The 26348-nt window shown below is 46.0% G+C and overlaps 2 protein-coding genes across 4 annotated transcripts; both read left to right on the top strand.

The window, feature by feature from the left end:
- Positions 1-14783: 14783 nt before the first annotated feature.
- TKI1 (TSL-kinase interacting protein 1) lies at positions 14784-20363 on the top strand. Of its 2 annotated transcripts, none has more exons than XM_048715899.2 (14): positions 14784-14942; positions 15036-15167; positions 15258-15340; positions 15434-15481; positions 16384-16493; positions 17139-17223; positions 17311-17584; positions 17759-17935; positions 18029-18132; positions 18461-18699; positions 18797-19112; positions 19200-19604; positions 19677-19814; positions 19915-20363. In XM_048715899.2, exons 2-14 carry the CDS (start codon positions 15068-15070, stop codon positions 20095-20097), a joined length of 2262 nt encoding a protein of 753 aa, XP_048571856.2. In that variant the 5' UTR covers positions 14784-14942; positions 15036-15067; the 3' UTR covers positions 20098-20363. The 2 variants fall into 2 exon arrangements, with proteins under 2 accessions (XP_048571856.2, XP_048571855.2); XM_048715898.2 differs by having other exon boundaries at positions 18026-18132.
- Positions 20364-24009: 3646 nt separating this feature from the next.
- Positions 24010-26255, top strand: LOC147976309 (uncharacterized). Of its 2 annotated transcripts, XM_087518682.1 has the most exons (3): positions 24010-24975; positions 25267-25426; positions 26122-26255. In XM_087518682.1, exons 1-3 carry the CDS (start codon positions 24053-24055, stop codon positions 26125-26127), a joined length of 1089 nt encoding a protein of 362 aa, XP_087374808.1. In that variant the 5' UTR covers positions 24010-24052; the 3' UTR covers positions 26128-26255. The 2 variants fall into 2 exon arrangements, with proteins under 2 accessions (XP_087374808.1, XP_087374807.1); XM_087518681.1 differs by lacking the exon at positions 26122-26255 and having other exon boundaries at positions 25267-25705.
- Positions 26256-26348: the final 93 nt, after the last annotated feature.

Raw genomic sequence — 26348 nt, 5'->3', positions numbered from 1 at the left:
CACTCGTTGTTTCGAGCAAGCCATGGATTGATGCTTGTTGGTGGAGGGGGAGTATAAACTTTACCATTCTGTTTGGAAATCGCCTATAATGTGTTTAGCATGGAAGATATCGCCATCTCTTAGTTGTTACGTTGACAATGAAAATATACCGCTCAAAATACAATTTATCTCTATTTCAAAACCGAGCTCTGGCACCTCTACAAATCCCTGCTTCCCTCTGTGAAGGGCCTATCCATTTACTTTTATGTTGAGTCATCACCCTCTTATTAAAGAGCACTAGCTGGAGAGCACAGCTGTCATTTGCATTCATCACTATTAATCTATGTTGGGTATGACTATGATTGGATCTCTTTTACCATGAATTACAATGTCTAGTCAGTCCTTGATCTTTAAAGGTGCTCTGCATTTATGTTTTGCGGTCTCAGAAAGGGCTAGCGAGATACCATCTTGTTATATCATACTATGATTGTTTTGAGAAAGTGTTGTCATCCGAGATTTATTATTATGACTTGCTAGTTGATTATGCTATTGATACGAGTAATTGTGAGACCTGAGGATTATTGCAAATGTGGTTAGTTATGATCTATGTTGAAAACTTGAATGCTGGCTTGACATAGTTACAACAACAAGAGCAAACAAAATTTGTAAAAGTTTTTCTTTCTTTCTTTCAGTCTGTCAACTGAATTGCTTGAGGACAAGCAAGGGTTTAAGCTTGGGGGAGTTGATACGTCTCCGTCGTATCTACTTTTCCAAACACTTTTGCCCTTGTTTTGGACTCTAACTTGTATGATTTGAATGGAACTAACCTAGACTGACGCTGTTTTCAGCAGAATTACCATGGTGTTGTTTTATGCGCAGAAAACAAATATTCTCGGAATGACCTGAAACTCCATGGGAGGTCTTAGAAAAAACAATAAAAAATCCTCACCAAATATGAAGACCAGGGGGCCCACACCCTTTCCACGAGGGTGGGGGCGCCCCCCTAGGGCGCGCCCCTACCTCGTGGGCCCCCTGTTGACCCTCCGACGCCAACTCCAACTCTATATATTTGCTTTCGGAGAGAAAAAAATCAGAGAGAAGAAATCATCACGTTTTACGATACGGAGCCGCCGCCAAGCCCTAAAACCTCTCGGGAGGGCTGATCTAGAGTCCGTTCGGGGCTCCGGAGAGGGGGATTCGTCGTCGTCGTCATCATCAACCATCCTCCATCACCAATTTCATGATGCTCACCGTCGTGCGTGAGTAATTCCATCATAGGCTTGCTGGACGGTGATGGGTTGGATGAGATTTATCATGTAATCGAGTTAGTTTTGTTAGGGTTTGATCCCTAGTATCCACTATGTTCTGAGATTGATGTTGCTATGACTTTGCTATGCTTAATGCTTGTCACTAGGGCCCGAGTGTCATGATTTCAGATCTGAACCTATTATGTTTTCATGAATATATGTGAGTTCTTGATCCTATCTTGCAAGTCTATAGTCACCTACTATGTGTTATGATCCGGCAACCCCGAAGTGACAATAATCGGGACCACTCCCGGTGATGACCATAGTTTGAGGAGTTCATGTATTCACTATGTGCTAATGCTTTGTTCCAGTTCTCTATTAAAAGGAGGCCTTAATATCCCTTAGTTTCCAATAGGACCCCGCTGCCACGGGAGGGTAGGACAAAAGATGTCATGCAAGTTCTTTTCCATAAACATGTATGACTATATACGGAATACATGCCTACATTACATTGATGAATTGGAGCTAGTTCTATGTCACCCTATGTTATGATTGTTACATGATGAACCGCATCCGGCATAATTATCCATCACTGATCCGGTGCCTACGAGTTTTCCATATACTGGTTTACGCTTATTTACTTTCCCGCTGCTACTGTTACAACCACTACAAAATACCAAAAACATTACTTTTGCTGTCTTTACTTTTGTTGCCGTTACCACCACTATCATATTACTGTGCTACTAAACACTTTACTGCAGATACTAAGTTTCCAGGTGTGGTTGAATTGACAACTCAGCTGCTAATACTTGAGAATATTCTTTGGCTCCCCTTATGTCAAATCAATAAATTTGGGTTAAATACTCTACCCTCGAAAACTGTTGCGATCCCCTATACTTGTGGGTTATCAGGAAGCCCTGCGCCGGTAACTTCATCATCACCATCGCCATGCCGTTGTGCTGACGGAACTCTCCCTCGTCCCCAACTGGATCAAGAGATCGAGGGACGTCATCGAGCTGAACGTGTGCTGAACGCGAAGTTGCCGTACGTTCGGTGCTTGGATCGGTTGGATCGCGAAGACGTTCGACTACATCAACCGCGTTACTAAACGCTTCTGCTTTCGGTCTACGAGGGTACGTGGACACATTATCTCCGCTCGTTGCTATGCATATCCTAGATAGATATTGCATGATCATAGGTAAATTTTTTGAAATATTGCATTTCCCCAATAGATTTATCATGTAATTGAGTTAGTTTTGTTAGGGTTTGATGCCTGGTATCCACTATGTTCTGAGATTGATGTTGCTATGACTTTGCTATGCTTAATGCTTGTCACTAGGGCCCAAGTGCCATGATTTCAGATATGAACTATTATGTTGTCATGAATATATTTGTGTTCTTGATCCTATCCTGCAAGTTGTAGACACCTATTACGAGTTATGATCTGCATACCCCAAGGTGACAATAATTGGGATTCTTTCCGGTGATTATCGTAGTTTGAGGAGTTCGTGTATTCACTAAGTGCTAATTCTTTGTTTCGGTTCTCTATTAAAAGGAGGCTTATATCCCTTAGTTTCCATTAGGACCTCGTTGCCATGGGGAGGGTAGGACAAAAGATTTCATGCAAGTTCTTTTCCATAAGCATGTATGACTATATACGAAATACATGCCTACATTATGTTGATGAATTGGAGCTAGTTATGTGTCATCCTAGGTTATGACTGCTACATGATGAATATCATCCAACACAATTATCATTGTCGATCCAATGCCTACGAGCTTTTCACATATTGATCTTTGCCAAGTTACTTTCGTTGCTACTGTTGTTACAATCACTACAAAACTGCTACTGTTACTTTTGCCACCGTTACCGTTATTTCCATATTGCTTTGCTACTAAATACTTTGTTGCAGATATTAAGTCTTTCAGGTGTGGTTGAATTGACAACTCAACTGCTAATACTCGTGAATATTCTTTGGCCCCCTTATGCCGAATCAATAAATTTGGGTTGAATACTCTATCCTCGAAAACTATTGCGATCCCCTATACTTGTGGGTTATCACTTCTTTGCTTGAAAAGTATGAAAAGTGTGATCATGCTATTTACAAATCTGAAAATCTTGCCGTACTTAAATATTCCTATGAAAATCATGAATACAGTGCTCATATTAACGAATTTATTGAGAAAATGCATGTTGCTTTGGAAGAAACTAATATTTTGCAGACGTTTATGAAAGAAGAAATTGCTGAAACCGTGAGCACATTAGATGAAAAAGATGAGGAGGAGAGCGAAGAATAAAAAGAAGGAAGAGTGAATTAGCTACCCGTGCCCACCTTCTGATGAGACTAACTCTTTAACTCATGCATTGTTTAATTTCCCTTTATGCTTACTGGAGGATGAATGCCATGTTGATAATTGCTATGATCCCTTGGATTCGTTTGAAATATTCATTTTTGATGAACTTGATGCTTGCTATGGATTATGGCCATGATGCCACTACTTATGAAGATGAACTTTCTATAGTTCCTTATGTTAAAAATAAAATTGTTGACATTGCACCCACACATGATAATTCTATTATCTTTTTGAATTCTCATAACTACTACATTATATCAAAAAGTTTGTGCTTATTAAGATTTATATTGATGGGTTTAATGGATATAATATGCATGTGCTTGCTTCTCCTACTTGCAATTATGGTGAGACATGAACCACATCTTCACCTCTCTATGTTTCTAATGCGATAAAATTACAAAAAACGTCACTCTATGTGCTTCAATGCAGCGTCACAACATGATGGTGAGCCTGCAGCAGGCGGACGTTGTAGCATGGGCAACACCTCGCTACTTCTAGCGACGGCTCGCAGCACTGGCGAGCCCTCGTTGCTTCCGGCGAGGACTTGCAACACGGGAGACTCACCAATCACGCCGCGTTGCAACACCGACGACGGGACTGAGATGGTGGCATGGGGACGCACAAGCAACTTTCGTGGAGGAGAAAGCTCATCTGCCGAGATCCATTAGAGAGAGAGGTAGGGGACTGTCGGTGTCAAAACCGGCGGATCTCGGATAGTGGGTCCCGAACTGTGCGTCTAGGCCGGATGGTAACAGGAGGCAGGGAACACGATGTTTTACCCAGGTTCGGGCCCTCTTGATGGAGGTAAAACCCTATGTCCTGCTTGATTAATATTGATGATATGGGTAGTACAAGAGTAGATCTACCACGAGATCAAGGAGGCTAAACCCTAGAAGCTAGCCTATGGTATGATTGTTGTATATGGAGTTGATTGCCTACGGACTACAACCCTCCGGTTTATATAGACACCGGATAGGATTAGGGTTACATAGAGTCGGTTACAATGGTAGGAGATCTTGAATGTCCGCATCGCCAAGCTTGCCTTCCACGCCAAGGAAAGTCCCATCCGGACACGGGACGAAGTCTTCAATCTTGTATCTTCATAGTCCAGGAGTCCGGCTGAAGGTATAGTCCGGCTACCCGAACACCCCCTAATCCAGGACTCCCTCAGTAGCCCCCGAACCAGGCTTCAATGACGACGAGTCCAGCGCCCAGATTGTTCGGCATTGCAAGGCGGGTTCTTCTCCAAATCTTGTGTACCTGTAGGAATAATGTCCGATTTTTGTAATGTAGTGCTCCTCGGCTTCCATGCCTAATAATGGCCGTCTTCCACGTGTCAAACGAATGCGAAAAGCCGGGGCGTTTTTACACCCACACCCCTAGCCGTATAAACGAGCCGCCTATTTAACGGGATGGGGATTTAGGTCCAAACCACATCTTCTCCTCTCCGCGAGTTATCATCAGAGCGCTTCCAGCAAAGGTCCATTCCAACATGACCACCCGTCGCAGCTCCTCCCCTCGCCCCTCCGGTCCCAAACCCGGGGACTGGGAGAGTTGCACCATCCCGCATAGCGAGTTAGTGTCGCTTCAGGCCAAGGGATTTCTCCCTCAGGCATACATGGTCCCGGTCCGAGCCGGTCTCACCACCTACAATGGCGGAAAACAAGCGGAGAGCACCCCCAATCCTTCTAAAGGAGAGCGGGTGTGCCTCGTCCCCTATCTAACAAGGGGACTGGGATTTCCAATTCATCCATTTCTCCGCGGGCTTCTGGAGTTCTACGGCCTCCAGCTGCACAATCTCACGCCCGCCTCCGTATTGCATATTGCGGGTTTCGTCGCCCTTTGCGAGCTATTTTTAGGCGTTGAGGCTCATTTCGCGCTGTGGAAGAGGTTATTCTGCCTGGTGCCCCGTTCTCAAGAGGGGTCTATATACCAAGTGGGCGGAGCCGAAGTATGGCGCATCGCCGGGACCGGATACCTATCCGGAACCCCAAAGAAGGCATCCGAGGACTGGCCTTCGGAATGGTTTTACATAGATGACGTCCCGCTACCGGACCCTATCCGGGTCGGTCTCCCTGAGTTCAACAGTGCTCCATTGAAGAAACGCTTGAGCTGGCGTCCGCGGAGCTCTCAGAGAGAAAGCGACAGAGACGTCCTTTACCTGATGGGCCGGATAAGACTGTTGGCTCATTCCGGACTAACCATGATTGGAGTCATGGCCGCATGCATTATGCGGGGGGTGCAGCCGCTTCAATATAGAGGCCACCCCATGTGGGATTTCAACGGGGAGGATGATGCCACACGTTACGGTCGTAAGGGGCCGGCCTCAGCCGCCGCCTTAGTAAAGATCTTATCCTCTTTGTACAAGGGAGAAAAGGAGGAATTCCTCCGCGTCAACCCGCGGGCCGGATTCAGTATGTACGATCCTCCAAGTTGGGTAAGTGAACAATTGCGCTTGCCCGTTTGTTTTATACTCCCATGGTTAGATAGGTAGTCTAACGACTTCAATGCAGGAACTGCGACAGGAGGTAAAGGATATAAACAGCCGCCCTCCACAGCTCGAGGACCCAGAACGGTCCCTCAATCCGGACTCCGAAGAGGATCCGGACATATCGGTGGAGTTTATCGACGGGGTGTTCCATCAGCTAAGCAAGGACAATACCTTGGTAGCCATTACGGCGGATTACCCAGGGTTAATCCCGGCCTCCCAGGTGACAGAAACCGGGGTCTTTATTCCCTTGAAAGAGATTCCACCCTCACGTAGCCCGGTGTTTCTGACGACAGCCGTGTTTTGCAGGGGAGATTTCCGAGGCAGGAGGCCGAACCTGCGGCGGCTAGCCAACGAGGGGCCGCAGGGCCCCGTGGGGCAAAAAGGAATGTAGTCCGGACTGAGATGCCGACGCAAAGGTATAGTGCACCCTTTGTTTCCCTGGAGTTTTTCTGTCAGGGCATATTAACGTTCGTGCTATCTTCAGAATGAAGAGACCTCGCCGGACTACATCCGGAGAGGTTGCCAATCGCGCCTCCACCAGCCAGGCTCCAACGTCTGGCCAGGAAGCGGAGGCGAGCACAAGGCGCGCACCGGACGCTCCTCCGACAGAGGATGCGGACAGGCTGTCTGCCACAAATTCTGAAGTGGAGAGTGCCATGAACCACAGGCGTCACCGGACAATTCTACGCGACGCTTGTTTCTCCCAAGAGGCTTTAGATGCCTTTAATTCGGGAGATGCGTACCTCCGTGCCGCTCAAAATGGTTTAGCCAGAGCCACGGAGCAGTATGTAAAAGACATACGGGTAAGAAAATTTTGGTTAAATATATATATATATATATATATATATATATATGCCAGTAGCCCCCGAGACTTGAAGCAGTTAGAGCAACTGATTTAAGGATCATGTAATATGCAGCTTCTTACAGAGAAGAATACCGTACTGTCCCAGGAGCTGGAAAAGTGCAAGGCCCAACTAGAGGCCGCACTAGCCGCAGCAGGGGAGCCCAAAGAGACCCCCTTAGGTAAGATACACTTTGAAAGATTAGTATTATGCGGTGTGGGTGCAAATCTGACAAATCATTTTGCAGATGGCGCCGGGCTCGATCCGGACAAGCAACAACTCTTACGCCGGCTAAAGGCCGGTGAGAGTACGTTGACAAAGGTGAGGCGAGAGAAGAATGATCTTCAGGATGCCAACACCAAGCTGGACGTCGAACTTAAAGATGTTCGTGGCCAGCTGTCGGACTCCACGAAGGAGAATCAGCGGCTTCGACGCGGCATTTTTAGTAAGTGCTTGAACGAACTTTGAAAAAAAAAGTTCGGCGAGGAAGTCGACTAATAGAGTAATGTCTGTAGGTATGCTCACAGGTCGTCCTACAGAGGAGATGCCCGGTTCTACGGGTGACCTTCTTCCCGAACTCTTGCAACTGCACGAGCGAATTCAGCAGGCGATGCGGGGTATTGTCCAAGCCTTATGGCCTGCCCACTCCGTGCTCGAGGGCCTTGGAGAGCTTGCGGAGAAGCTGAAGGGAGCTCGGTGGCGCTTCCAGTTGTGGAAGATATCGGCCTGCCGACAAGGCGCTAGGGAGGCCTGGGCCATGGTGAAGACCCGTTTTACGAAGTCTGACCCAAACCACATGGCCGAGGTCGGACCAGTGGGGCCTGACGGGAAGGAGATCCTTGTAAGTTTAGTATACGGCCAAGTAGAGTTGGCCGCGAAGTATTCCCAGCAGGACTGTAAATTAGACAGCCTGTTAGATGGTATAGAAGAGGAATACAATCAGTCAGAATGACTGTGTAATTTTGAAATGACATGTGTAATGCCTTCTAGCCGGATTGTAGATCGTTTGTCGTTGCCGACCTTTTCGCTTCAACCTCGGGACCTAACGGTCCGGAGTGTGTCCGAATACCCTAGCGGTTATATAAGAACCGGGGTATGCGTGGAGACCAGGCGTAGGGGTCATCAGTGCTTTATCAGACAAGTGCCCAACTAGTTATGTTATATTACATGGTTAGTAAGAAACATCTTCTAGAGAGAATAGTTCCGTTAAGGGTTCCTTTCGCTGGGAGGCATGCCCTAAGGTGCATGTCCGGACTGCGTGAAGAGAAGCAGAAAAAAAGCATTTGGGGGCGCATAAAATGAGTAAAAAGATCATCTTTTATTTCACCGATCGAATATTCCCTTAAGAACGCTAGCTTTCGGCTTCACCCAGTCTGAGGTACACATCCGGCTGACCCGGCAGTAACAATCGCAGAGGTGCTCCCTTTACCGCCTAGCCGAACAATCGGGAACGTAGGGGTAAGCACAGGAGCCAGGCAACCCAGCTTGGCCAAAACTTAAGTCATATCGATGCATATAATGGTGAAGAAAAAGGGTACATGCGGAAGTTTGACGCATGTGTTGGGCGTGAAGCCCGTATAAATAAGCTTCTGTTAAAGAAGCCCCCAGGTTTAATGAGCGCGAGTGGCGCGTCACTAGATGAGCCTTTAAGGGCTATGAAAGAAAAAAATGGGAAGGAGAGAAATGTAAGACAGAAAAATACAAAAAGGGATGGACAGAGGAACGAGACGAACACAGAGTCCGGCGCTAGGCATAGAATCTTTGGAGATGGGTGGCGTTCCACGGGTTCGGCTCGAGTCGGTTGTTCGACGCATCTCGCAGGTGATACTCCCCACCAGTCAGGACTTGGTCGATTATGAATGGACCTTCCCACTTGGGCTTGAGTTTGTCCTTTTTATTATCCGGCAGGCGTAGAACTAGTTCACCAACATTGTAATTTTTGGCCCGTACTTCTCTGCTTTGATATCTTCGGGCCTACTGTTGATAAAATGCGGAACAGGCTTTTGCCACATCGCGCTCCTCCTCTAAGGCGTCCAAGTTGTCCTGCTGATCGAGCTCGGCTTCTCTTTCTTCGTACATGCGCACTCTAGGTGAGTCATGAATTATGTCGCAGGGCAGAACTGCTTCTGCGCCGTACACCATAAAAAATGGTGTGTACCCGGTGGTGCGATTTGGCGTGGTCCGCAACCCCCATAGCACGGAGTCGAGCTCCTCTACCCAGTGCATGTTAGATTCTTTGAGGGACCGCACTAGTCTGCGTTTAATGCCGCTCATGATAAGACCATTTGCACGTTCGACCTAGCCGTTGGTTTATGGGTGATAGACGGAAGCATAATCGAGCTTGATGCCCATGTTTTTGCACCAGAGTTTTACCTCGTCGGCGGTAAAGTTTGTACCGTTGTCGGTTATGATGCTGTGGGGGACGCCATAACGGTGTACAACCCCGGATATGAAGTCTATCACAGGTCCGGATTCGACCGTTTTAACAGGCTTGGCTTCTATCCATTTGTTGAACTTATCCACCATGACCAGTAAGTATTTTTTCCTATGGGTTCCACCTTTAAGGGGTCCGACCATGTCAAGCCCCCAGACCGCAAAAGGCCAGGTGATGGGTATAGTTTGGAGTGCAGTGGGTGGCATATGGCTTTGGTTGGCAAAAAGTTGGCAACCAGCGCATCGTTGGACTAAGTCCTGAGCGTCTGCTCGGGCCGTCGGCCAGTAAAAGCCTGTACGGAAAGCCTTGCTAACAAGGGACTGAGCAGCGGCGTGGTGACCACCAAGTCCGGCATGAATTTCAGCCAGGAGGTTCCACCCTTCCTCTTCGGAGATGCACCTTTGAAGGACTCCGGTAGTGCTTTTCTTATAAAGTTCTCCCTCATGGACTCTATAGGCCTTAGATCGCCGCACTATGCAGCGGGCCTCGTTTTGGTCCTCCGGGAGTTCCTGCCTAGTAAGGTAGGCTAGGAATGGTTCTGTCCACGGGGCGATAACCGCCATTATTACGTGGGCTGAAGGTGTAATTTCGTTGGCAGAGCCTCCAATTGTGCCAGATTGTTCGGCGTCGAGTGGTGCGGCTGGGTTCGGGCTGTTATTTGCGGGTTCCCCCTCCCATGTTACGGATGGCTTGAACAATCTTTCCAAAAAGACGTTGGGGGGGGACTGCATCGCGTTTTGCTCCGATGCGTGCTAGGACGTCTGCGCTTGATTGTTTTCTCGGGCTATATGGTGAAACTCCAACCCTTCGAACCGAGCTGACATTTTTAGGACGGCGTCGCGGTAAGCTGCCATTTTTGGGTCCTTGGCGTCGAAGTCTCCATTTATTTGGGATATCGCGAGGTTTGAATCCCCGCGTACCTCTAGGCACTGGATACCCATGGATACTGCTATCCGAAGGCCATGTAGGAGGGCCTCATATTCGGCTGCATTGTTGGAATCCGTGTACATGATCTGGAGCACATATTGGACTGTGTCTCATGTGGGGGACGTCAGGACGACGCCGGCCCCCAGTCCGGCCAACATTTTGGAGCCGTCGAAATGCATAATCCAGTTTGAATATGTGCCGTACTCTTTAGGGAGCTCGGCCTCCGTCCATTCTGCGACAAAGTCGGCCAAAACTTGCGATTTAATAGCTCGCCGTGGCTTATAGGTTATATCGAACGGGAGAAGCTCGATGGCCCATTTTGCAATCCGGCCCGTTGCATCGCGGTTGTTGATAATATCGTTTAGTGGCACTTCCGAGGCTACTGTTATGGAACACTCTTGAAAGTAGTGTCGTAGCTTCCGGGATGCCATGAATACCGCGTATGCAATCTTTTGATAATGCGGGTACTGTGATTTGCATGGAGTGAGGACAGTGGACACATAGTAGACCGGCCTTTGAAGGGGGAATTTGTGTCCGTCAGTTTCCCGCTCGACAACGAGCACTGCGCTGACAACTTGGTCTGTTGCTGCAATGTACAATAACATTGGTTCGCCGGTGATTGGCGCGGCCAGGACTGGGTTTGTTGCCAACATGGCTTTTATTTCATCAAGTCCGGTCGTGGCGGCATCCGTCCACTCGAAGTGTTCGGTGCGCCGAAGGAGGCGATAAAGGGGTAGTGCCTTTTCTCCCAAGCGGGAGATGAAGCGGCTTAAAGCCGCCACGCATCCGGTTAATTTTTGTATTTGTTTAAGGTCCTTTGGGACATCCAATTGTGACAAAGCTCGGATTTTGGCTGGGTTTGCTTCAATTCCTCTACCGGATACAATGAAGCCCAAGAGCTTTCCGGCTGGAACGCCGAAGACGCATTTTTCTGGGTTGAGCTTGATGTCATATTTTCGGAGGTTATCGAATGTAAGCCTCAAGTCGTTTACTAGGGATTCGACATGTCTTGATTTGACGACCACATCATCCACATACGCCTCCACTGTTTTGCCGATCTGGTTTGCCAGACATGTCTGGATCATGCGCTGATATGTTGCGCCGGCGTTTTTTAGCCCGAAGGGCATTGTGTTGAAGCAGAATGGGTCGTATGGTGTGATGAATGCTGTTGCAGCTTGGTCTGATTCTGCCATCTTGATTTGATGGTAACCGGAGTATGCGTCGAGGAAACACAACAAATCGTGTCCTGCGGTGGCATCGATAATTTGATCGATACGGGGGGAAGGGATCCTTTGTGCAAGCCTTGTTTAGGTCTTTAAAATCGACACACAGGCGCCAGGATTTGTCCTTCTTTGGTACCATCACCAGGTTTGCTAGCCAGTCTGGATGTTTTATGTCTTTGATGAATCCGGCCTCTAATAGCTTGGCTAGCTCCTCTCCCATAGCCTGTCTCTTGGGTTCGGAAAAACGCCGAAGGGCTTGTTTGACAGGCTTAAATCCTTTTAGGATATTTAAGCTATGTTCGGCCAGCCTGCGTGGGATCCCTGGCATGTCTGAAGGGTGCCAAGCGAAGATGTCCCAGTTCTCTCATAGGAACTCTCGCAGTGCGGCGTCTGCATCAGGGTTCAGTCGTGCCCCGATGGAAGCTGTTTTATTGGGGTCCATTGGATGGACCTGGAATTTGACTATTTCGTCAGCTGGCTTGAAGGACGTGGATTTGGATCTCTTATCGAGTATCACATCATCCCTGTTAACCATGGAGCGCAGCGCAGTCAGTTCCTCGGCCGCTAAGGCTTCGGATAGCGCCTCAAGGGCTAATGCGGCCGTCTTGTTTTTGGCGCGGAGTGCTATGTCCGGATCACTAGCTAGAGTGATAATTCCATTCGGCCCGGGCATCTTAAGCTTCATGTACCCGTAATGGGGTATTGCTTGGAAGATTGTGAATGCTTCCCGCCCTAGTAAAGCATGATATCCGCTCTTAAACGGGGCCACCTGAAACGTGACTTCTTCGGACCTGTAATTATCCGGCGTGCCGAACACCACATCTAGTGTGATTTTTCCTGTGCAGCGCGCTTCCCGACTGGGGATTATTCCTCTAAAGGTTGTGCTGCTTCGCTCGACGCGGTTCCAGTCTATTTCCATTTTTTGAAGGGTTTCCTCATAAATGAGGTTCAGTCCACTGCCTCCATCCATGAGCACCTTGGTGAGGCGAAAGCCGTCCACTATGGGACTGAGGACCAATGCGGCTGGTGCTCGGGCTGTTCGGAATCTAGGTTCATCACTTGCGTTGAAGGTAATGGCAGTGTCGCTCCATGGATTTATTGTTGCAACTTGATAGACTTCGGCGAGGCTGCGGAGTGTTCTTTTTCGCACATTGTTTGATGCGAAAGTCTCGAAGACTGTGAGAACGGTACTGGTGTCCTTGGGCTGGCTTTCTGCGGCCTTCGGAATTAAGAGGTCCTCGCCGATTTTGGCCACCTGCCGGAGTATCCAACATGCTCTAAGGCTGTGAATTGGTGTGGCGTCCTCTGTACTGTGAATTCTACAGGGTCCATCAAGCCATCTTTCCAGTACGGTTCCATGCCCTGTAGAGGGTTTTGGCTTTTTGGTGTTTATCCCGGGTGTCCTATGATAATGCACCCTCTTAGTTCGGACGGGATTACTATTCAAGGCCGGATTATCCCAAAAATTTATTTCGGTTTTCCAGGCGCTTTCCATCGCACAGTATTTTTGTACTATGGATGCCAAGTCAGCGAAGCGTGTGATATCACGACGACTTACGGCATTAAGGATTCCCTTGTCCGTGTAATTACTGCAGAAAATTGAGATTGCGTCTTCCTCGCGGCAATCCTTTATCCTATTCATAACCAGGAGGAATCTGGCCCAGTAATGATGTACTGTTTCCTCGGGCCTCTGCCTGATTTGGGAGAGATCGCTTATGATCGGGTGGGCGGGTGTCGTTGAATCTGAAACCTCACCCAATCCAAGATTCGGAGGCCGAAGAGTTTCCGAACTCTGAAGTTTGGATTCTTGGATGTTGTCCAGTGAATCTGGCCCGTTGCCTGATCCTAAGCTTAGGTCTTGAGTTACATCTCCCCCTCCGCGGGTATCCGGCTTGGAGGGGTCGGGAATTCGGACGTAACTAGTCCTTAAAATAGATGAAGGGTCGCCGCATTGCGTCTCTACCACGGCAACGTGGTGGGTGACTTGGGGAGAGTTAATTTCTCTTAGATCGGGTTTAAGCCCAGCCTGGTCGTAATCCGTAGCGACCCCCAGGGCGGCGATGCGATCCAAGAGCTTGTTTACGGAAGAGAGCTCCATTGGATCTAGCTGCTCGACGAGCTCCGAGCTGACGTGTAGGTTGCTTTTGATGACCCGAGAGGTCACCGTCGGCGCAACAGCCGAACAGGCGGTCATGAGGAAACCACCTAGCCGGAGGGTTTGGCCGACAGCCAAGGCTCCCTTAGCAACGACGCCGTCTTTAAAGACGGGAGGAGGCATCCTTCCTGATTGTGACGGCACAGAGGAACTCTCAATGAAAGCACCAATGTCGGTGTCAAAACCGGCGGATCTCGGGTAGTGGGTCCCGAACTGTGCGTCTAGGCCGGATGGTAACAGGAGGCAGGGAACACGATGTTTTATCCAGGTTCGGGTCCTCTTGATGGAGGTAAAACCCTACGTTCTGCTTGATTAATATTGATGATATGGGTAGTACAAGAGTAGATCTACCACGAGATCAAGGAGGCTAACCCTAGAAGCTAGCCTATGGTATGATTGTTGTATATGGAGTTGATTGCCTACGGACTACAACCCTCCGGTTTATATAGACACCGGATAGGGTTAGGGTTACATAGAGTCGGTTACAATGGTAGGAGATCTTGAATGTCCGCATCGCCAAGCTTGCCTTCCACGCCAAGGAAAGTCCCATCCGGACACGGGACGAAGTCTTCAATCTTGTATCTTCATAGTCCAGGAGTCCGGCTGAAGGTATAGTCCGGCTACCCGAACACCCCCTAATCCAGGACTCCCTCAGGGACGATGAGGTCAAAGCGGCGGTGAGGAAAATATGTGGCTATGAAGCTGCATGGAGAGAAGAGGATAAGCGGCCGATGGGGCCCACATGATATGTGTTGCGCGAGGGATGCGACTGATTTGTCTAGACATCAACCGGTTGGTTTAAACACTTTTTTTAATTGTTGTTGTTGCGTAGCACGTTTCGCTTCATAGAGTACACCACAACATTAATAGTTGCATATATCTGCAACTTTAGAAAGTTTGAGCGTGGATATTCCTCTTTTTGAGATAGAAGGGCAGTAGTGTATTTTCCCCTTCTATATCCCAAAAAGCTAACAATAGGAATACAACACCGCAGCAAAATTCGTGGTATTGCAAGGGGACGGACGGACCGACCGGCCAAGAGGGTCCAATACCACACTGTGACGTCGTAGGTTGTTTGGGCCATACCAGGGAGAAAAATAGCCGTGCGATCCAAAAGAAGGTACACGTGGCAACAGATCCCTCTTTCACCGATTGTTCTCATCTTTCATTCCTTAATTTTCCCCAATTCCTCCAAATCCCTAACTCCCCAATCTCAAAATTTCCTCAAACTGTAGAAAATTTTGTCCCAAATCGAAATCTTCTGGCGGCGCTCCCCGATCGGCACCACGGTTCTCCTCTCTCTTAGCATGTGCAATTCTTGGATCTGTTCTTCCGTTTCGTAATTATTCGATTTTTTTTCCTCTCGCGTGAAATCTAAGCAGAGAAATCTCGGGATATTTGCGCCGCGAATGTCATGGAGAAGGAGGTGTGTGAAGAGATGAGTCCGCCTCCTCAACCTGTTGATTTGCCAGATGCCACTGCGCCCTCTGCGTCCGATCCCAGCCAGAAGCCTGGTTTGTTTTCCCCCCATTTCGTTCCCCTGAACTCCTCGTTTGCTTGTGCTGGATTTTCCTGATCTTTTTGCGCTGTGTTCATCTTGATAGCGAAAAAGGCGACGCGACAATGGGCCGCATGGACACGCCAAGAGGAGGAGAGTTTCTTCAATGCTCTGCGCCAAGTAGGAAAAGTAAGATGCATAATTTCCGGATGCAATGTTACGCCGTGGTTTCCAAACTGCTTAGTTGATAGATGGATAACATCTTGTCTTTGTTGTTGGTAGAATTTTGAGAAGATTACCCTACGTGTCCAGAGCAAAAACAAAGATCAGGTACATGTTCTTGGATTTTTAATATGCTGTACATAACTAATTAGGAATTTGGAAGGACAGGAAAATACATCTGAGACCGTAAGTCAAACTGTGCACGAACTTCCCTAAAGGATTCTCAATATTTATGAGAAATAGAATTGGGTAAGCACATTTTATGTTTAGAATCTGGAAGCAAGGCATAAGGGAAATCATTTTTATTACCAAGGCCTTTGTTATTAGTTCACATAGCACCACTATCCCCTTGGTATAAACATATGAAGCCATTATTGCTTAAGCTGCTCTTGTGGTAGCTGGGGAAGGGTTGCAGGGAGGGAGAATCACAAGCTTCATCTCAACAATCCAATGATGATGAGCTCCTTTCACTTGCAGCCGATGTCCCCTCCTTACAGCCACTCACCCTCCTAGCCTGCAGCTGATTTCACTTCCTAATTTTACTTCAACTTTTGTGGTTGGACAACTTCAAACCCCAGGCCATGAGATTTAGAAACACCCCACCATGTCACTTATTATTTTCCTGTCCTAATCACAAGCGTAATATCTTTTGCCTTTTATTTTCCCTTATTATTTTCCTGTCCTAACCATGTTTGGCTACGAGGTGCATGCCTCAGTATCTTAGCATCTTGTGCGGCGAGTAGAAAATGCACAAGCCTCATCGAAGACGCTACACCTAGAGCACCTTGAGGCATTTTGCAATGCTGCACGCTGCCCTAGCAAAGCGTGTTAAACTGGCCATTCCCAAGAAGACAAGTTTGGCTTTCTAGCTTTCTATGTTGGCAGATGCTTTGTCCTCGCGTATTGTCTTACAGATCACAAGTCTGACATAATTATAAAAATTCATGAACCAGTGAATATATTGTACTTCGCCATTAGCCTGAAGGTTCAATATTTATGTTGCAATACAGGTCAGACATTACTACTATCGCCTTGTTAGACGCATGAAGAAGCTTCTGGGTCCTGGGTTCTCACTTGATGCACGAAACTCCAAGGACACGATTGCTGCTATGCTCCGCTGGTAATTGAATGAGCCTTAATGATGTGCAATTAATCTGATGGGTTGTAGTTCAAACTACTATTTATTTATGCAAGTTGCATGATAGAAAAAAATAGTACGTAGTTGATTTTGCAATGTTTCTGTGCTATATATTTCTGACATTGTTTTTCTAGGATGCTTGAACTTTGGATAGTCATTCTAACCTACAAATCATGCGGTATATTTTCCAGCAATGCAGATTACACCTCTGGGGTATTAGTGTTTAGGAGCTAGAACTGTGAGGCCTTTATAGATCAATTGTGTTTAGGAGTGTTTTGTTGTTTTCCCCAAAATGTAAGACCATTTTTGACACTATGTTTTGGGACAGAGGGAGTATGACATTGTATGATTTCTGTTCTGACTAATCAATCAAAATGAATTTTATGAAAATTTATAAGCTTCTCTTACTCCTGCATTGCATAATAACAATAACTGGGTGCGGATGCTTGGGACTAGGAGGGTGCTTATTGTTCATATATTGACACGCAAAATGCTCTTTTTTTTCTACGTGTAAGAGGGAGAGGACACTGCCTGTTGCTAATAATCGTCGCTTTTCATTTGATCCTGTGTTGTTTCTTTTATATTGTATGGAAAAAAATACTGAGATATTAACTGAGTTTTATGCAGGTGGTCTCTTCTCGAGAAATTTAGCTGCAGTGCTTCAAAGCTACATCTGAAGCCTCGGAGATTCAAAACATTTGTAGATGCATTGGTCCGTTCTCTTCAAGATTTTACCCCAATATAAAGGTTGTTTATTTTGAGTATTTCTGTTTCTCATGCAACATATCCTATTTTATAGGGAAATCAACTGCTAAAGGATAGAAAAAGAACGAGAAGAAAGTGTTCACTAGGGGATACACGTTTATCTTCTTCATCTCCAGTTCTCAGCAAGACTCCAGGAAATCAATCTTTCGCAGTAGGACTCTTGCCCATGGATGCACAAAACGGTAGCAAAGGAGCCTCCTCTAAAGGAGCGTTTATGAAACGGGTTGCAGAACCTAATTCTAACAAGTCAGGAGTAATCAGAGGAGACCTCTCTGCCACAAGAACTGTGAGACAAAAAAGGAGAGCAGGTGATCACTTCTTTTCATCTGTTTTGAGATGATGTATCCTTAGCCTCACTCATCTTTGATCGTATGAAATCTGCATGTTTGACCAGTCTTGCTGGCCCAATTTATCATATGGGGGATTCTATAGTGTTAAACATTCCTTGCATTAGTGTTGATAGCTGATGATTTGTGTTGTAGGGGGTGCTGGTGCATGTGCGGCATATAAGAAATGGGAGAGAGCTGCCATGGCTGGTGTTTCTTTAGTTGCTGATGCAGCTGAGGAGCTTGAACGCAAAATGACGACCCAGAACTTGTCATGTAATGCGGATGCAACTGTGCTAGCTTCATCACCCAACAACGTATCTACTGTTGATGGTATTGTTTCTAGTCTTTGTTCTGTAGTTCATGTAATTACTGGACTTAGATTAAGTCATGCTAACTCCTGATATTTTTATTCTGTATTAGCAGATGTGGGCACAAATCATATGAAAGAAGCAGATCCGCAAGCACCTTTAAAGCTGAAGCTGCAGTTATTTCCAATAAATGAAGCCACACGGAAGGCATTGGAGAAGGTAAATGTTTCCTTTTGCTAGCGAGCTAAAAAACCAATCACATGTTTCCAGCAACAGCTACACTTGATACATCAGTTATTACTGCTTATTTGGTTAACTGTTAGCCTTAGATCCCTCTAGTCGGCAAAATATTCATGATATATGAAACATGAAGCACAAATAACTTTAGTAGTGCTATTTACATTGTGCGTAAGCTTTTTTCTGCAGTGGGCATGCTGCTGGGTGTTGCCTAGTGCTATGGCTGTGCACACACTGAGATATTATGTTCTTTTCTCATATTCTCAAACAGCACGAGCATGTTATGACATCCCTATCTCCTCTATAACAGGATGATCATAATCCACATCTGCAGCTCACATTAAGTTCCAAGAAAAAAATGTCTTCTGTTTTAGAACATCTGAATCGCAAGTGGGGCAACTCAAACATTGCATGTGGAGAGCTTGTGCTTTTCCCATATTGTGCTCATCAAGAGGATTTAGCGACCTATCAGAGGTGGACAACTCAAGATACTGTTGCAGTGGCTGATGTCTTTTTTTCTGTGAATAGCCCCTCTATTTTCCGATTAAGGTACGGTGTTTCTGTGCTGTATAAAATAGTGATGTTCTAGACCATTAGTGGCCAGCCATATGATTGCTAACTGCTGTATGAACTTTTTGTTGGTAAGGTATGGCTGGTTCTCCCTTGCTGAGCTTGAGGCAGGACTAAGTGAAATATCGTTGACCCGCTTTGAGAATTGCATGATACCAGAAGACATTCAGGTCAAATCTTCCTCAGAGGCCTGTGTGCAAAAGGATGGCACTTTACCCAGTGACTTCACTTCTGAGCAATCATCTAATAACTCAAAAGATCAGTCGGCATTATTGCTTGGTACACCATCTAGTACAGGCAAGAATGCTGCGGAAGAGCCTTCCATTAATACCTTTCCCTCTCAGTCTGGCGATCACAATCAAGAACAAGTTCCTGCAAACCAACCTTTTGAGGTCCTTATTCCTGTTTTGTGCAAACTGTCTTAAGTTAAAATTCTTATGGTTGATCTGTTATCTCTAATCTGTTCTATTATACTTCAGGTTGATCCTCAGATGGATTGTCTTGCAATATCGGAAGTAGATTGGGCAGATACCCTCACTGATATCAGTGTTGGATACTTGCTGACAGAAGCATCCAAGGCTGCTAATTTGGATTGTGAAGTGACCTCTATTGCCAAAAATCCTCTTTTCGATGAGAATCCGTGCAGCTATGACTCGTTTGATGCTGCTGTTGCCCTACATGCTTCTCGTTATCAAGCGGCAGAGCAGCCAGCTCAAACATCCCATTCCACCATCTGGGGTGCAGAAGAAACATGTGATGAGTTCAGTTTTATGTTGGCCACAGCTAGGAAGCAACAAGGTTTAAACACTTCAGCTAGCAGCCCTCCTGATAGCGACAATGAAGTTCACTCTTCAAATTCAGAAGGGTTTCAAGGTTTTCTTCAGGTCGGTTGTCATTTTCAGGTTCTCAACAAGTTTTTACCTGTTCGACACTGTTAATTTACGTTCTTGTTGTAGGACTTGGCTGGAGGAGATACTCTTGGTAATCCTTGTGCTGATGATGTCAAGGCAATGGAAGAACTTTGTGCCAGATCACCACCTCAAAGTGACAATGATTTTGGATTGAAAGATCAGCCTCTAGATGACGCATTCTGGGTATTAGACGAATGCCCTAGCAGCACTTGTTATCTTTGCTGCAAACTAACCAAACTAGCTATGCCGAGACTTACATTTTTATCTTTATTTCTTTTTGCAGCCCGAATCACTTGGACCACTGGACTTGGATATACCGCCAATAAGATCCCTAGCTGATGAGTTCATCTTAGGAGACAGTCAAAATAGTTGGAGTCGGATGATGGAAAATAGCATGGATGCATTTCGAAACATGTCGTTCTTCGTGTCCGATAACAACGACTCAGTTCTTCCACCCATCATGTAGAGTTGTGGATGCTGGCTATGTTTGGCTAGGAAGGATACTGCCAATCAGGCATCCCGCCGAGGAGGAGGCTTTATATTGTCCAAGCGGGCTGCTTGTTGCTAATACAACATATGCGGACTTGCTGTGCCTTTGCAGTCAAGAGGGACGCATGTTGTTGTAAGGTTATAACATAAAATCTTGTACTATGTAAATCGGGTTGTTCCTGTACAAAAGGCACATACAAGCGCTTGGTTACAATAAAGCCTCTTCATCCGGATATTGTGAAATGAGCTTGGGTCAATTGGAGTTTGTTTTTTTATATATAATTTTTTGACAAAAACATATTTGAAGTTAAAAATAAATCTTGCTTTTTGTCAACAAGTACATATACATTCATACGACGTACCTGCAAATTTCATAAATCAATGTGTTTATTTGAGGGGGGCAGGTGGTACCTCAGAAGAACATTTTTTGATATTTGGGGTCAATGTTTTAGATGGATGGTGATGTTGATGAAGATAAGAACCATTGAATCAAAGCAGGTTGGATGAAGTGGTGCTAAGTTTCTGGCGTTCTCTGTGAAAAGAGGGTGCTAGAAAAGCTAAAAGGTGGGTTTTATAGGACGGCGATTCGACTCACAATGTTGTATGGTGTTGAGTGTTAGCTGATAAAAATGTGATATGTTCAATAGTTAGGTGTTGTGGAGATGTGCATGTTGCAATGGATGTATGGCCACAAAAGAAAGGATCAGACATGGAATGTTGATATACGCGAGAGAGTTGAGGTAGCACCAATTTAAAGAGAAGTTTATCCAACATCGTCTGAGTTGGTTTGGACATATGCAAGACAAGCCTTCATATGCTTCAATGCATAGCAAACGGTTAAAATGTGTTGATAATGTCAACAGAGGTCAGAGTCAACTACTAAATGCATCGTAACCAAGGCCCCTTTAGATAGTGTGTGGCTTGGCTTATGTCCATTTTTTTAGGTAGCTGATTTCCAGTTTGGCATCAATCCATCCCCCCTCCTCTCCCCCTTCGGTTTATCCTAACCCTTGCACGCATGGCAATGAATTAAACATATTTCATGTCTATTTAAGGAAAAAACTTGTTTGAGTAATATTGGTTTATTAATTGAGTAAACTTTGACACACTAACACGCTAACACGAGGTACTAAGAATATAATGATCCTAACATAAATAAATTTAAATATAATGATCCTAATAATATTTTGATCCTTATAGTAAAAAATAATAATATTTTGATCCTTGAGGAGACACTCCTTTGAAAGATCTTTTACATTTTTTAACCTCTGTTGAAATATTCGCTTCTACAGTTCACTGAGAGCACCGATATAGAGTCCATACGTAATACTCGACCAGTCCATCTCTTAAATTTGCAGAAGTAAAATAGAGAAAACAAGAATTGCAGTCAATGGTTACAATTGGATATATCATACAATTTTTCATATGAAAGACAATACTCTTTAACATATACCTATCTATTATAACCTCCCTGCTCCTTAGAAATGGGGAGTGATGAGTGCTCCGAGCTTTGTTTTTGTGTTGTCCCCTTGTCAGTTGACGGGGAGCGATGATTTGATCTAGGCATAGCCATGAAAATTATATGAGCATTTTTATTTTATTTTCGTACCTCCATAGAAGAGCCAAGCTTGTGTTTCTAGGAATGTTAGTATTGTCTACAACGTTCATATTCCCTAGACATGGGGAGCTGTGAGTGCTCTGGGCATTGTTTTGGCAGTAGATCCCACATGTCAATCCGTGGAGAGTGATGATTTGATCTGGGCATAGTCGTGAAAATTCATATGAACAACCTTTTCTTTTTTGTACCTCCGTCGAAGAGCTAAGCTTTTGCTTCTAGGGAATGCGACATTGAGTTATTATTTGGGTGTCTTATTGTAATATGTTTAGGATCCTGGCTCTGTGTGTTGTCTGCAGAGAAACACGGTTAATTTTGGGTTTGCTTTTTCATTAGTGGATTATTTTTTGTATAATCACTCGACTATTTATTTGTGAAATCGGTGAATTTGTCTACTCCACAGTTGCACTTTCAATCTTTTGGTAACGTGCAACAATATTCATTTGTTTCTTTACTTGCACATTTGATGTCCCAAAATTGTATGATCTATTGCACTTAATATATACCGGTTTGACCACCACGAAACTGTGGCATGCCACACTTACGGCATAAAAGTGTGTCAAAGTGAGGAGGGCAACAAGAAATGTAGTAAAGATCATTTTCTCTTTGATAGCTTATATTCTCCATATTTATTAATTCGGTTGCTTTTATTCGTGATATTAGTCGACTAATTGTTTTTGAATATTCAGCCAACTGGTCACCACTTAGAGCCTAGACATTTACATCCTTTTAGGTTTGACACCTGAAATTCACAACACAAAACATTATATTTACATATAAATGGACATATATGAGATATTTTATGTGCTCAAGTCATGATACCCTCACATGACATCAAAATGAAAGAAAAATTGAAGAAACATAGTAAGCCTTGGTGTATTAAAAAATCATGTGAAGATAAACTAATGAAATTAATATGTAATAACAATAAACATGGTAATATCAAGAAAAAGAATATTGCATACCCTCAGAAGTTTGCATTGTATACAGGAGACTCTTGAACTCACCTATTATTACAGACTGAGCAATTACAAATAGTTTTGCCTAAGCAAGGCTATGAGTTCTAGTATTCAAGTACTCCTACAAGAGAGTTTCCTGGTTAATTTGAAAATAAAGGGGCAAAAACCATTAAATAAACATGTGAAAAAGTACATGCAAGAGGATGTAAACATAGTTAGGCTAGGCAAAACACATAATCAGGGGACATCATCTGACCAACACTATAATCGCATGTAATTTAACTGAATTTGCAACTTTTTTGGGTAACTCGATTTTTTGGGAGAAGGAACGGTAGGAGGAGAAACAAAAATGGATGAACGAGAGAGAAGGACGGTTATCAGATCTTAATTTAATGGCCTAGAAAATCAACATATCCAAATTAATACTCAGATGACTCACGTATAGCCAGTCCCAATTTTACAAATAACATTAGTGAAATAAACTAAATCAAATTATGATGCCAGACAAAAACTGCATAGGCACCTAAACACCCATCAAAGTAGCAGGAAAGAAAACCGCTAATGACCAATGGAGGCCAAGCTCCATGGAGCTCAGTTTCAAAATATCATTTTTGTACACCGCAAAAGAATTCAAATCTTTTTACGAAGATACATAGACATGTATACTATGTATGTGTGAAATTTCATAAGATTATACTTCCACACGTGGGGTGAAAAAAAGACAAATATGTATTTCCAAAATGGGCCGACTTTTTTTTTGTTGGGCCAGAATATTGTCTTTTTTGCACAGCATACATAATCATAATATTTTCAAACGATTTTTTACATGTTCGTGCGGAAAACACCTAAGTTTCCACGGATTTATTTCTTTTTTTTGAAACTTTAAAATGTGATTTTATTTATTTTTTAAAAACAGACTCCATGGAGCTCGGGCACCAAAAATCCGCACTCGAAAGAAAACGTCATCTTGTGGCTTATCTATGTACAGTACAACATAGCTATATTACCGAACGGCTCCTAGATTAGTGTCAATAAGAATGGACGATCAAACTCTCCTACAAAACAGCCACCCCATTTCCATCCAATATCTAAACGAAGGGTCGTAGGCCAGTCAAGAACACAAGATCATTATGGGATCAAATCTTAACAAACTTCAGTTAACGCAGGTGCCGTGCCAGCTGGCCCCTCCCCTCCCCTCCCATCCCGGGTGTCCCTCCTCTGCCGTCTCACCCTCACCCGGCCGCCGCCCCTCTCCCACTATATAAACACGCGGTGCAAGCCCTCGTCCAATTCATTCCATCTCCATTTCCTCAAATCCCAGCAATCCAAAACCCCAGAGCAATCGAAGCTTACAAGCCATGGATGCGCGCGACCGCAAGGGGAAGGGGGTAGCCCCAATCCAGCCGCGCCGCGCCGCGCCCTACCCCGGCGGTGGCCGCGGGGAGGCCTCGTCGTCGTCGACGCCGCCGCCGCCACCGCAGCAGCAGCAGCAGCGCCCGATTCCGCCCGTGCTGCTGGGGCGGATGCCGCCGACCCCGCCGGTGGGTCTTTTGGACGAAGCGCTTCGCGTCGCGCCCCAAATGCGGACGATGGACGCGCAGACGCTGTACTTGCCAGGCGTGCCACGCGTCCCCGCCTCCGTTCCTCTGGCGGCGCCACCGCCGCGGATCCCGCCGCCGCACCAGCATACGGTCGCACCAGCAGCGAACCGCCAAGCTCTACTCTCCGGGCCCCGCCCGCCGATGGCGCCATCGCCGCATACGGCGAACTCCAGCACCAGCGAACAACTGAACGCCATGGATCCGCGCAACCCCCCCGCGCCCCCCGGCCTCCATCCCCAGCACCAACTTCAACATGATGGCGCGCAGGGACCCGTCGTCGTCGTCGAGGCAGCAGCCGCTGCTGCAGCAGAGGTACGCGGCGCCGACCTGGCCGTAGCCGCCGCAACGCTACGCGAGGAGGGAGCCGCCGATTCAGTACGCTCGAGGCTGGAGGAGGTCCGATCGCAGCTGCGCGAGGACCCGATGGTGCTGGAGGAGCTGGCGATGTCCCCGGCGTCCTCGCCGCTCGTGGTCCAACTGCTACTGCACCAAGAGGGTGGCGACGACATTCGCCAGCGCGTGCTCGACGGATTCGTGAACTACGCCGCGAGCAGCATCATGGGGAATGAGCAGGGTCATGCCGTGTTCGCCGCGCTGCTGGGCAGCTTCATTGGGCGGCGCATCGAGCTCGAGGCCATCGTGGGAGCCGTGCCCGACTTCGTCTGGATGTCCGACGATGGGTACGTTCACAGATCAACGAATCCTCCCTGCTATTTCAGTGCTGACAGTTTGATCTAAACTAATTTACCATTGAGATTCGCATGTCCAAATTAGAGCACTAAATTAACATCTCCATCTATGGCATAGACGGCTAGCTAATCAACCAAGCAATTTCGATCGCAACACCTGCTGTGATTCTGTCGCGATATTATTACTGTGGGTACAAGAAACAAAGTATGGTACTAGAGCTGTGCCCTGTGGGTGGTGAACCTTGCTGCTGAACTTGTGTTGCCTTCATCTGCATGATGCAGGATCGCCTCTCTGAAGCTGCTCATCACGGCTGTGGGCCGGCGACCCGGACTGCGCGAGCAGCTCGTCGGTCGCTTCGTGCGTGAAGGCGTGATCCATCGCGGCCGTGGGCACGAACTGATTGTCCACTGTTTCACCAACATGGATTACGAGGCGTCCAAGGTAAGTCCTGGCCGCAAGATCAGCAACCACTGGGATCAGCGATATGGAATTGCGTGGACGCACCATAGATATGCTTGGCTAGCATCTGCATTTTGTAAAATATACTCCATGAAAATTCTTTTAGTGTGTGCGCTACTTAGTCCTACTAGATATGATGTCGGGTCCATGAAAAAAATTCCACGCAATTCCATATATATGGTCGTGTACATGTCTATTGATCGGGTTAGTGTCCTTTCAGCTCCTGATCAGGCACGCCCTGCGCACCACGACTAGGTTTTTCTACCGGTGCCGGTAGGTACCGGTGTTAGATCCACCGTTCCTCACTTTCGTCAAGATCTATGCCGCCAGCGTCCGTATAAGTTAGTAATCGCAGCGGTAAACTTATACAATGGGAATACAACTATGCAGTCTGACAGGTCATATAGAATATAATCTAATGAAGCCCACCACTTGGGGATATTTATTCTTCTTATCCTTCTCGTCCAGACCTCCGTCTCCTCTGTTTCCCCCATTAATATTCTTTCTCTCTCCGTCGCCATTGTTTCTCCTCAAGTTCTTGCCGCAGTGTATGAGTAGATTGGTGAGTCAAGTTCTCTCTCTCTGCATGGCCATTGGTTCTCCTTAAGTTCTAATAACAACTGGTTTGTCCTCAAGTTGGGAATCTTAGGAATCTTATGCGTCAATTTGGTAATCAGATTTGAAGCCATGAAGCTGCCGTAGCCCAGATAAGATCTGATTGGAGATTGGAATCGTATAAAGCTACTTACTGGGATCTCTAGGTCCCTCTTTTTTCCAATATCTTAGCGGGCCATCAATCTGTTCGACGCCGGGGAAAGCAAAAAAGGTTAGTTTATCCCCTGCTATTTGACAACTTCCTTGTAGGATATTGATCCTTTTCTGCTGTGTTATAAATTAATCCCCT

The sequence above is a fragment of the Triticum urartu genome, chromosome 4A (genome assembly GCF_056163025.1).
Source record: "Triticum urartu cultivar PI428250 chromosome 4A, HENAU_Tu73, whole genome shotgun sequence".
Lineage (NCBI taxonomy): Eukaryota > Viridiplantae > Streptophyta > Magnoliopsida > Poales > Poaceae > Triticum > Triticum urartu.
This window is presented reverse-complemented; position numbering and strand designations above follow the sequence as displayed.

What these genes read in the sequence shown, in the direction of transcription:
- TKI1 (XM_048715898.2), top strand. Translation starts at nt 15,068, where the DNA reads ATGGAGAAGGAGGTGTGTGAAGAGATGAGTCCGCCTCCTCAACCTGTT. An exon ending in CGATCCCAGCCAGAAGCCTG is followed by an intron (nt 15,168 to 15,257) that starts GTTTGTTTTCCC and finishes TCATCTTGATAG; the next exon opens with CGAAAAAGGCGACGCGACAA. An exon ending in CTGCAAACCAACCTTTTGAG is followed by an intron (nt 19,113 to 19,199) that starts GTCCTTATTCCT and finishes ATTATACTTCAG; the next exon opens with GTTGATCCTCAGATGGATTG.
- LOC147976309 (XM_087518681.1), top strand. Translation starts at nt 24,053, where the DNA reads ATGGATGCGCGCGACCGCAAGGGGAAGGGGGTAGCCCCAATCCAGCCG. An exon ending in GTCTGGATGTCCGACGATGG is followed by an intron (nt 24,976 to 25,266) that starts GTACGTTCACAG and finishes TGCATGATGCAG; the next exon opens with GATCGCCTCTCTGAAGCTGC.